The sequence below is a fragment of the Cebus imitator genome, unplaced genomic scaffold, assembly GCF_001604975.1.
Source record: "Cebus imitator isolate Cc_AM_T3 unplaced genomic scaffold, Cebus_imitator-1.0 Scaffold44, whole genome shotgun sequence".
In the NCBI taxonomy this organism is placed as follows: domain Eukaryota; kingdom Metazoa; phylum Chordata; class Mammalia; order Primates; family Cebidae; genus Cebus; species Cebus imitator.
Genome location: NW_016107359.1, coordinates 4,599,136 through 4,611,747, shown reverse-complemented (window position 1 = coordinate 4,611,747; position 12,612 = coordinate 4,599,136). Strand labels below are relative to the sequence as shown.

At 37.2% G+C, this 12,612-nt stretch overlaps 1 protein-coding gene across 1 annotated transcript in view; it reads left to right on the top strand.

Annotated features, from left to right (window-relative positions):
- The window catches only part of SUB1 (SUB1 regulator of transcription), a 17,868-nt gene extending 7,519 nt beyond the window's left edge, over positions 1-10,349 (top strand). Inside the window, exons 4-5 of the mRNA XM_017526813.1 lie at positions 4,902-5,010; positions 7,312-10,349. Coding sequence (XP_017382302.1) covers positions 4,902-5,010; positions 7,312-7,391 — 189 coding nt within the window. The 3' untranslated portion in view covers positions 7,392-10,349. The remainder of the gene's footprint in view (positions 1-4,901; positions 5,011-7,311) is intronic.
- Positions 10,350-12,612: the final 2,263 nt, after the last annotated feature.

The window sequence follows — 12,612 nt, the reverse complement described above, 5'->3', positions numbered from 1 at the left end:
TAGCACCTGGCCCTACTATCATTTTTTTTTGTAGAAACGGTGTTTCACTGTGTTGCCCAGGCTGGTCTTGAACTCCTGAGCTCAAATGATCCGCCCACCTTGGCTTCTCAAACTGCCAGGATTACAGGCATAAGCCACTGTGCCTGACCAAGACTGTAAACATTTATAATGACTAGAAAGCGAAGCTAACATAACATGTATTTTTTGACCTGTTGATAGCTTTGAAAGATGAAGTGCCAAGATTAAGGTAAGAATGGGAAAATTTAAGTTTTTTTCTAATGCTTATTTTTGCCTTGTTACACTTCTCGATAAAGAAAATAGACAAAGAACCGAAGATAAACTATTAGTGCAGAACACACATTTTAGAGATTCTTTCTGTTAGAGTAGTTTTCTGAAAACTAGATCTATTTTTAGGAATTTTCTCGCCAGAAAAATGGAGCTTCGTTTCTTTTTTTTTTCAAGAGATAAAGTCTCACTTTGTCATCACCAGGTGCCAAAGTGCAGTGGCACAGTCTCGGCTCACTGCACCCTCCGTCTCCTGGGTTCAAGCAACTCTCCTACGTCAGCCTCCTGAGTAGCTGGGACTATATATGCACACAACCACACCCAGCTAATTTTTGTATTTTTAGTAGAAACGGGTTTCACCATTTTGGCCAGGATGATCTCAATCTCTTGACCTCATGATCTGCCCACTTCAACCTCCCAAAGTGCTGGGATTACAGGCATAAGCCAGCTCACTTGGCCTCATTTCTTAAACCCTCATCTGGAAAGCTTCTCAAGCCTCTTAAGGCTGACACTTCACCTTTTGAAAGTCTGCCTCTAGGAGGAACATAGGCCTTATTTTCAGAGTGGCTTTCACAGATCTGGTAGTGTAGGCACTATAAGAGATAATATACTTAATTTCTGTTTTTTTTTTGAGTTGGAGTTTCGCTCTTGTTGCGCAGACTGGAGTGCAATGGTGCCATCGCGGCTCACTGCAACCTCTGCCTCCCAGGTTCAAGCGATTCTCATGCCTCAGCCTCCCAAGTAGCTGGGATTACAGGCATATGCCACTACACCTGGCTAATTTTTGTATTTTTAGTAGAGACAAGGTTTCACCATGTTGGTAATGCTGGTCTCGAACTCCTGACCTCATGATCCGCCCGCCTCGGCCTCCCAAAGTGCTGGGATTACAGGCGTAAGCCACCGTACCCAGTTGATACTTAATTTCATGGCCATTACACCTTGATGTACATTAAACACCAATACATAAGCAGTTCTTTAAATGTATTAAAGAATTGTACCAAAGGAAAAATCAATACACTACTCTTTTAATGTCTGAAATAATTTGGGCAGAATCCTGACTCGAGAGACGATACTAGAGATACTTCCTTTCTGGTTCCTTCAGCTGTGATTTTGAGGAACTTTCTTCTATAGGGACATAACGTAACAGGGGTCACCTCTGTGATAATGAAGAGGCTGGAGAATTATCTCATACTCAGTACCTGTGTTGTGAAATGGAATAGTCGAGGCAAGAAACGATCCATATTTTTCTTCAGAGTTAGCCACAAAGGGTCAGTAATACTGGCTTAGTTGATTTGATGATTTAAGGATACCTGATACTTTTAAATTATTTAATTTAAAATGATCTTAACTGGTCATTAGATTTTAATCTGGGACAGGAGTCCATAGAATTGTTTTTTAATTTGAATTTTCTTTTTTGTATTTGAAGGGATTATTTATAACCTTTATCACAGGAGTCTCTCCTGCACAGGAGGTGAGCGTTGTGTGAGTGGGCAATAACTGCCTGAGCTCTGCCTCCTGTCAGATCAGCAGTGGCATTAGTTTCTCATAGGAGTGTGAACCCTGTTGTGAACTGTGCATGTGAGGGATATAGGTGTGCACTCCTAATGAGAATCTAATGCCTGATGGTGGAACAGTTTTCATCTTGAAACTATCACATTTCCCCTTCCCTGCCGCCCCTCCCCTCCTGCCGTGGAAAAATTTTCTTCCACAAAACTGGTTCTTGGTGCCAAAAAGGTTGGGAACTGCTGCTTTATCAGATCTTCAAAGGGTACAGGGAATCAAATTCATGTAAGAATCACAGTTCTGTATGATGTACGTGCTATTTTTTTGCTGCTGATCTCCAGATTTTATGGCTATAAAATAGTCTGTCATCTGATTTTATTTTCTTCGAATAAAATGTGATTTAAGTAATCTTCAGTTTATCTACCTTTAAGTAATATATCCCTATACTCCCATCTCCTCATCGCTTATTTAATTTTTGTTGAGAAGAATTAGTCAGTTTTACTTTTTTTTCCCGAGGGAGAGGCAACTGTTGGGCAGATTCCTTTTTAAAAAAAAATGTTTTTGAGGTATAGTTTATGTACAATAACATGCACACATTTAAAAGCATACTTTTCTGTCCAAGACATATTTTGTCTATCATGGCCACAAAAATTTTTGCCATTGTTTTTCCTAGAAGTTTTATAGTTTGTGTTTTCATATTTAGGTCTATGATTCATGTAGAACTAATTTCTCTGTGTATGGTGTAAGATAGGGATTTACATTCTTCCCCACCCCCAATGCAGATAATCCTGTTGTTTCAACACCATTTGTTGAAAAGACTATTCTTACTCCTTTGAATTACCTTGGATTTTACAAACAAACAAACAAAAAACTGAATATATAAAATGCCTGTGTATTTTTTGACTCCATTCTGTTCCATTAACCTCTATGTCTGTCTTTATTCCAGTACCACATTGTTTTCCCTTAGTGTGTTATGGTGAGTCTTGGAAAGTGCTAGGAGATACTTTGTTGAGGAAAGCTTCTTCTTTTTTATGGAATTTTTAATTTGTGGTAAGCAGATATACAAGATTTAAAAAAAATAATTTTCTGTGAACATTTTTAAGTTCTCTATCTGACTGTGAATGAGGTGCATTAAAGACGTTATTTGAAGTTAACATCAAAAGGAAAAGCTGTTATTGTCTAGAACCCTGAATTCATATATTTAGAATGGTTGCTGAAGCAGTGTAGCTAGTTGCATCCGTGGATTCCTATTAATTGTAATTTGTACTGCAAGATTTTGCTTCCTAATGATTTTTTTTTGTGGTAAAAACCATGAAAGTATATTCACATTGTTGTGAAACAGGCCTCTGGAACTATTTCATCTTGCAAAACTGAACCTCTGTAGCCATTAAACAGCAATTCCCTTTCTCCCAGCCCTGCGTAACCACCATTCTGCTTTTTTTTTTCCCTGTGAACTTGTCATCTTATAAGTGGAATCATAAAGTATTTACCGTTTTCCTTTTTATAGCTGGCTTATGTCATTGACATTGAAGTATGTGATGGGATTTCTTTTTTTAAAAGCTGAATGATATTCCATTGTGTGTCTGTTCGCCACCTCTCCCCTCATTTTGTTTATCCATTCATCTCTGGGTGGACATTTGTGGTGTTTCCACTTCTTGGCTCTTGTCAATAATGCTGTGAGTAATGCTGCCATGAACATGGGTGTGCACATGTCTCTTGGAGTCTGCTTTCAATCCTTTTGGATATATACCTAGAAGTAGGATTGCTGGATCATATGATAGTTTAACAGTAATCTCCTTTGGTTGCAGTTTTGATATTGAGAGTAGTACAGTTGACTCTTGAGTAACGCAGGGTCAGAATGCAGGGCACCAACCAGTTGAAAAATCTGGTTATAACTTTTGACTTTGCCAAAACAAAACTAAATATAGCCTACTGTTGACTGGAAGCCTCACCAGTAACATAAACAGTTGACAAATATTTTGTATATTATAAGTACTATATATTGTATTCTTACAACAGAAAGCTAGAGAAAAGAAAATGTTGCTAAGAAAATTATATGGGAGAAAAAATACATTTACTGTACTATATGGTATCAATAACATTAGCTTATGTTGTCTGTTTCTAAGATATGTCATCTGTTAGAAATTGTAGGCAACCACAGCTGCAGATTTCAGTCTGTGGTACATATCAGGCTATTCAGCTTTTGAATATTTTGTTGTTGTTGTTCTTTTTAAAATTAAAGACAGGGTCTTGCTGTGTTGCCCAGATTGGATTCAGGTTTCTGGGCTGGAATCATAGGTGTATGCACCACTGCTTCTGGTGTGTTTTTTCGCTTGTGATGTCATGCCTTCTAACTCTGCTTCTTGGGAGCACTTCTAGCATCACTAGGGGCTCTTTGTGTGGAACTCATAGTGTTATTTAATAAGGTTTATGATACTGCACTAATCATGATGAAAACGTGAAAACCGTGAGAGATCACTTTTTACTGCAATATGCAGTGTTGGAGACATGAACCGCTCAGCAGAGGTGATTAGCATCACATGATGTTTTACACTAGGTATTTTAAGCAGGTATTTGTAACATTTGAGCATGCTTGGGTAGCAACAGGAAGTGGTTTTGAAACTATTACACAAGTACACTATGTACTTCAGTTAATTTTATGCAGTTATGATTTAATATTCCATCTTTATGTTCACATTTTTCTCTACTGTGTCCCTGCATAAGTTTTGATAAATTTTAACTTCATATGATAGGTTTGTATGTTTTACGGTAGTAAGGTAGTAAATGATAAAATCTAGTATCTATGTGTATTTTATGCATTCATGAAATACCTAAGTTTTTCTTAATGTTTTTGTTATTTCTATGCTATGCAGTTGGTCTGCGAATTTTTTCAAATAATCAAGTCTGCAAAAAATTTCCCAGTATATTTATTGAAAAAAAATGCATATGAGTGGGACCTGCACAGTTAAGAGTCATGTTGTTCAAGTGTCAGCAGTAGTCATTTTCATGATTAGATGTAGAGTGAGTGTGCAGCAAGTTGTTAATATGAATACGATTGAAACAGATACCACTGTTGAAAGGAGCACCTCTTTTTATGTTTCTTTCTTTTGCAGATTGGGAAAATGAGGTATGTTAGCGTTCGAGATTTTAAAGGGAAAGTGCTAATTGATATTAGAGAATATTGGATGGATCCAGAAGGTGAAATGAAACCAGGAAGAAAAGGTGAGGTCTTATTACTTGAATTTTGTTATGGTGTTGGGACTAAACTAAAACATTTCTTAATTTTTTTTTTTTTTGAAACAGAGTCTTGCGCTGTTGCTGGGGCTAGACTACAATGGCGTGATCTTGGCTCACTGCAACTTCAACCTCCGGGGTTCAGGCAATTCTCCTGCCTCAGCCTCCCGAGTAGCTGGGATTACAGGTGCCCACCACCACACCCAGCTGATTTTTTGTATTTTTAGTAGAGACAGGGTTTCACTATGTTGGCCAGGCTGGTCTTGAACTCCTGATGTTGTCATCTGCCCGCCTCGGCCTCCTAAAGTTCTGGGGTTACAGGCGTGAGCCACTGTGCCTGGACAACTAAAACTTTTCTACCTTAACTTGAAATGTTGGCAGGACACACAGGGCAAAGAAGAATCTTACTCAGTTCATTCTCTTTCTTCTGTAATCATTTTGGACATGATACTTAACATTTTTTTAATGAGATGTTTTAATACAGCTTTTTGGGATAAAGCTCAGAAAATTAACACACTTAATATCACTTCAGTTGGCTGCTAATTTACTTGAACATTTTTCAAAAGGTTTACAGCAATTCTGAAGCAGATTAGTCACTCTCTGGGAATTTGTAAAATCAGGAATGGAAAATCTTGGTTTACAATACTTCCTTTTGATTCAACTCCTAAAAGGTATGCTTTAGGGCATTGTTGAGGTGATGGATCTCTGCTTTCCTTCCATTTGTGCTTCATCCAGTCCCAAGCCTCTTAGCATTGTAGAAACCATATTTTATATCATTCACCAAACAGCTAGAGAACATTGGTGAACCAGCCTAAATTTGTATATTTGAATTGCTGCTCTAGGTTGATCCTCAGCTAAAGAAATATGCTTCCTTATTAGTTTTACTCTACTTGCCTGTTAGTTTGAAAGGTGCCACTTGTTTGCTTCTTGCAGTTTTTTTGTTAAACTCAGCCTCTGCATGTGTTTATATACTTTCATATTTTCTTCAAGTCACTTCTGGATTGGTCATTGATGCCATATTTCTTGTTTTTACAAACATTTACTGAAATAATTTGATGAGCTTTTAAGCCTTTCCTAGGTGTTGCCCCAGTTTATTTTTTTCAATTTCGTGGCCTTCCGACAGTTTTCTGGTAATGCCTTTTGCCAGTTCTTGTTTACTTCTCTGTTTATATGCATCAGTATTAGAATGCTAGAACATTAAAGTACAAAATAAGGAAAAGATAAAATTTCTATTCACACTTTTTTATCTTAAATAGGAAGGACGTGTCATCATTTCACGTTTTTAAACTGTTTATGTGTTGGGTGATATGCTAAGTTCAGTATTTATGTTACTTATTTACAACAACTCTTTGGGGTGTAGATACCATTTTACTGGTGAGAACACTAAGGCTTACAAGGTAATGTTCTTTTTTAAAGGTGATAGTGATAGTGAGGCTGGAATTTTAACCCCGACAGGATGACTCTAGAATGCAGTTACCCAGTATATACTTTCTGAGGGGTCCTGTATGAATCATGTCCTGGGAATTTTTCCAAAGTGAAATAAATGCTTCTGGAAGAACTCAGCACAGTTACTCAGCTTGAATTTCTATGGAAATTTTGGGCAAATGTTGGAACCAACCGAAAGTGTAGTAATGGGGTGTCACATTTCAAATCTGGACCTGACCATTTTAGCCTCATAATTTGCAGGTATTAGTAAGATAGATCCTGAAACCCTCATTTATTTTCATTGGTTATAATAGATACTATGCCGGAGGTAGTGTGGAAAGTAAGACTGGTTGTGAGATCTGCTCAGTAAATTGTGATGATCTGTAATTAACAAATGTAAGAGATCTAACTCTCCGTATTGTAGCATTGTATCAAAGTGGCAATTTTTTTTTTTTTTTTTTTTGAGGCAGAGTCTTGCTCTGTTCCCCAGGCTGGAGTGCAGTGGCACCATCTTGGCTCACTGCAACTTCTGCCTCCCAGGTTCAAGCAATTCTGTCTCAGCCTCCCAAGTAGCTGGGATTACAGGTGCCTGCCACCATGCCCAGCTAACTTTTGTATTTTTAGTAGAGACAAGTTTCACCATGTTGGCCAGGCTGGTGTTGGACTCCTGACCTGACCTCAAGTGATCTGCCAATCTCTGCCTCCCAAAGTCCTGGGATTATAGGCGTGAGCCAGCACGCACGGCCTGAAGTTGCAATTTTGATAAAATAGTATTCTAGTTGAAAGTATGAAAGAAAAATAAAGTATGAAAATCCTCAATGCTTAAATAGATTTTCACCTTTGAATTTTTAAACTTTGTTTTAGGTATTTCTTTAAATCCAGAACAATGGAGCCAGCTGAAGGAACAGATTTCTGACATTGATGATGCAGTAAGAAAACTGTAAAATCCGAGCCATATAAAACCCGTACTGTTCTAGTTGTTTTAATCTGTCTTTTTACATTGGCTTTTGTTTTCTAAACGTTGTTCTCCAAGCTGTTGTATGTTTGGATTGCAGAAGAATTTGTAAAATGAATATTTTTTTTTAATGTGCATTATTAAAAATGTTGAGTGAAGCTAATTGTCAGCTTTATTAAGGAGGATTGCTTTGTGTCCACCACCTAGTGTAAAATAAAATCAAGTAATACAATCTTAGCTGTTGTGGCCTTTTTTGATCATAAGCGTTGGTACTTACTGTTTAAGGCCAAAGGTAACAGTTTTTATAGATCTTTTAGTTTCATCTCAGCTTTTACAATAAAAAGGATTTGTATTGCATTGAGTTTATAAACTTTTGGTTTGTGCAATCCATATTTGATCTGTTCTCTTCCAATCCACCCTGGTGATTTTTTTCACTCTTTATTTTGTTTACTTCATTTTCCTTTAATAACTTAATCTTTTCATATTCAGTTTTTACTTCATTCTTTATTTTCTTTGGGTATGTTATGCTTATTTGGAAAGTCAGTGAAACTGTCAAAATGTTGTCTCAATAATGTACTTATATGAGAACTACAATCACCAAATCTACTGTATTCAATATTAGCAGATCTAGTTTGATAAGCAACATGGCTTGTGTGAAAACTGAGCAGGTGTTTGTCGTTACCCATAGTGTTCTGTGTAGTTATTGCTTAGTCTGCAGAAAATAATGACTTAGATGAGATGTCTGACTTGCTTTCACTTATTAAACATGTTCATGGGATGATGTCTGTAACATCAAATATTGTTAAGACTAGGATTTAATAAAAATTGTGCAAGCTTACTGGCCTAACATTTTATTTTATAATATTGAGTGTGAATTATATGTAGCCAGAGATGTCATTAAGCTTTACTGTTACAGTAGGTAATATGGTTAGTTTGTAGGGAAAAGAGCATACTAGCACATGCTTGTGTGTTTTGGCCTTTGCCCCAGAAGAACAGACAATAGCATTCTAGACTTGATGTTACTGAGTTTTAGCAGACATTAGTAAGTGGTTTGTATTTAACCACTCTGATAAAGCAGACAGATTGAGGCACAGATTTTAGTGGCTTTGTGGCAATAAATAGGGCATGGTGTGCCTTAGGAAAAGAGTGTTTATAAAGGGAATTATAACTGAAATTAAAGGAGGTGGCAGTGAAGAGGAAATAATTCTCTTATTTAAATGATATACACATGGTATTTTGAGATTTTTCTAAGCAGTGGAACACAATTCTAGGTAGAGTAGAAAAAGGAAAGGTTTAAAGACATAAAAGGTTCTTGTTGAAAAATTATTTTTGGTAGCAAATCTCAAATGGTTACCTGCTATTAAGGGCTGCCGTATCAGAGTTTTGCACTATTTTGCTACCAAGTTTGATTTGCACATCTAAAATATTTTGTAGTTAATTTTCAAGGACCTCATTTCAAAATAATTTGCCAGGCCACATAGTTATCAGGTTGTTGTTGTTTTTTTTTCTGGCAGCTATTTTGTTGTATTTTAAAAACACTTTTTGGATGACTTTTTAAAGTATATTTAGCAGTAACCTTAAGAGGTGCAAATTGGTAAAATCTCTTGTAATTTAGCCTTCATCAAATAATAAGTACCAACGTGTTAAAAATATGTATTTATTTTTGCAGCCCCTTGAACCAGAGTAGGTTCATAGAAACTCCCAAAATTTGTATTTTAGACACATCATGCTTGATTGGTAACTTCCTCTTTTGGGGGAACATGTTTGTGTCCTATTAATTGGATAGATTTTTAAGTATTCTTTATTTTTGGCACATAGAAAGGGTAGTTAGAATACAGAACTTAGGTTTTTGGGGTAGATGCAGAGGGAATGATGGGTAAATTTTCTAGGTTTATATGAATTTAGGGGGTGTATGCATTTTGAAACAGTCTACTAACAGATGGTGCTGAAATTTATTACCTACATGTTTTCTAGCTGCTTAGCATTATGTTAATAAAGCCTCCTTATAAGGAGTGTTTCTCTGGCACTTAGTATATTGACTGCTAACTTCATTTAAATGTGTTACTGGATATGCCATATACTGAAATTATTAATCTTTTTCTGTGTGTGTATAGCAAAAGATAACTGGGTTAAAAGAAGTAAATTAACTTTTCTGAAAATAAAGTATAGATTAATTTTGTTTTCTGTTTAAATTTTATCTTGATATTTTTTTCCTAGGCAGAAAGCTTGGCATTTTAGGCATAGATACCTTTCCTTACAATGCCAAAATGAGTTTAATTCCACTACTCAGGTTTTGCCCTTTAACAGACTCTCTGTGTATCAGGGCTTTCTAATGGGGTTTTCCTCTTTGTTTTTAAAATATGAGCAGCATTTGACCAATTTCCAGTGCTTTTAGCATTTTACTTAAAGAACAACCACTAAAAAAGAAAAACTTTGTAATTTGATGTCTTTTGCTTTGCTTTATCAATGCCTAAGAACTTAAGAATACTCCTACCTCATTAGCTAGTCAAGATGCTGTGATGATCAAATCTATTCTACATAATGTGTTTAGAAACAGACTTGGGTGGGGGGGGAAATGAAATAAGTATATTCTGACTTGGCTATTGAGGGGAAAAAAGAATTCAGTATTAAGTGTGTCTCAGAGAGATGTTAGCAGAATACTATAAAAGTTTTAAAAAGTACTAATATTTAGGTGTCTCTCCTGAAGTTCTTTGCAGTTCATTTTTTATGGAAATTAATCCAGTGAAACACTCAAGTTTTTTTTTTTTTTTTAAAACATGTTTTTCCAGATAAACTCTAGGGTAAACATTCACATAATCACAAATATGTAATTCTGTAATTGTGGAATGCCTGTATGTTTTGTTTCCGTACATCTTCCATGGAGATGTCTGAATATAATACTCCATCTGTGAATATTTTAAATGTTGAAATAAAAGTAAGAAATGTGCCCTTTGTGTTATCCCAGTTTTGCAAACCTGAAGGTAAATAGATAATTTATCTGTTGAATGGGTTTTATTAATAGAATGCCTTTCTGTGTGAATGCTTTGGAATGTGGATTAGCTTTGGGTCTGTCCTTTTCATCTACCTGATCCAAATGGAAAAATGTAAACATTAAGATGTACACAGGCTCTTTTTTTTTTCTTCCTATAAGTTCTTTTGCAGTCTAATGATTCCTTCATATACTTGACTGTGTCATGAACTCCTTCGAGTATTTCAAACTTATATTTTCATTTATGAAGTCTCTATTTTGCCCTTTATTGGTGTTTTTGCTTAAGATGATATGTTGAGGCCTCATTTCAATTTCTTCTTAGCAATAGAAAGATCCATGGTATATTCACTTAATCAACTTAAATTTTCTTTCAGTAAAACATATTGACTCAGTCCAGCCAGAAGAAGGAAAAAAATACCACTTGGAGTTTACACAATTAATCACTGACTTGATAGTTTCGTAGTATGGCCCAAAGGGAGTTACGGGGATAGGAAAGGTATTTGAAAAGTACTAAACATTTGAAAAATTATATGGAATTATTTGCTATATAACAGTTGACCCAACAGTTAACGTCCATTTTAAAAGAAACTGCCACAGCCCGGCTGTGGTGGCTCACACTTGTAATCCCAGCACTTTGGGAGGCCAAGGCAGACAGATCATTTGAGGTCAGGAGTTTGAGACCAGCCTGGCCAACATAGTGAATCCCCATCTCTACTAAAATGCAAAAATTATCTGGTCATAGTGGTGAACACCTGCATTTTCAGCTACTAGGGAGGCTAAGGCAGGAGAATTACTTGAACCCAGGAGGTGGAGGTTGCAGTGAGTGATTGTGCCACTGCGCTCCAGCCTGGGCAACAGAGTGAGACTGTCTGAAAAAAAGATCTCGCTACATACACAGGACTTTTTCTACCACTTGCTTCGTTCACATAGCCCATTACAGAGTTCAGACCCTTCGAGACCTGCTTTTATAGACCCAGTCCTGGATTAATAGTGACCCACTGTTTCTAAGCGAAATGCTTCTCTTATTTCACTCTTTATGTTCTTGATAGAGAGTTTAAATGGTTTATCCTTCTGCTGGATAACTTACTGTAGTTAGGGGGATAAGATTTATGCCACTGGTGTTACTCTGCTCCTGAATTTCAACTCATTTAAATAGTTTGATAATATAACCTCCGTGGGAAACAGAAAGACTGTGTTAATAAAGCTCAGAAATTAGCTGAAATTGTCTGTGTAGTAACTCACGTATCTTGAAAAGTGATGTGAAGTTCCAGTTTTGCCCTCTTAAATAAGCTAAGCCTGTGTCTTTTAAAATTTTATTTATTGATTTATTTTTTGGAGAGATGGGTCTTTGTGTTGCCCAGGCTGGAGTACAGTGGCTGTGGCTATTTGCAGATGTGATCCTAGCACACCATGGCCTTAAACTTTTGGGCTCAGGTGATCCTCCTGCCTCAGCCTCCCTAGCATCTGTACACTACAGGTGTACACCACTGTGTCTGGCAAGCCCAAATCAATAGCTCCTGCTCTGAAGGCTTTGTTTTTCAAGTACGTACTTGTTGCAAGAATGGTACAGAAAACTCCCATGTACTCCTCCACTCAGACCGCATTCAGATTTTGTGCATTTCACTGTCTTTTAGCAAAAGCATCTCAGGATCATGTGTCTGATTTGATGATCTCTTCAGTCTCCTTCAGTCTGACAGTTCCTTACCTTAGTTTTTCTGTGACTTTTACAATTTGATGTTTCTGAAGATTTGGTAATGTGAAGGCTGTTGGTGGTGTTGACAGGGGTGGGGAGGGCAGAGACTGGTTGAGTGAGGAGTGGAAACTGTGTAGACAACTCATTTGAGCAGCTTGGTTGTGAAGGATAAAGAAAAATGGAATGGGCTGGGCTCAGTGGCTCACGCCTGTAATCCCAGCACTTTAGGAGGCCGAGGCAGGTGGATTGCCTGAGGTCAGGAGTTGGAGACCAGCCTGGCCAACATGGCAAAACCCTTTCTCTACTAAAAGTGCAAAAATTAGCTGAGCCTGGTGGTAGGCATCGGTAATCCCAGCTACTTGGGAGGCTGAAGTAGAGAATCGCTTGAACCTGGGAGGCAGAGGTTGCAGTGAGCCGAGATTGGGTCACTGCACTCTAGCCTGGGTGACAGAGCGAGACTCCATCCCAAAAAACAAAAAAAAAAGAAAAATGGGATGGTGACTGTAGAAGGGTGTGGGATCCAGGGCA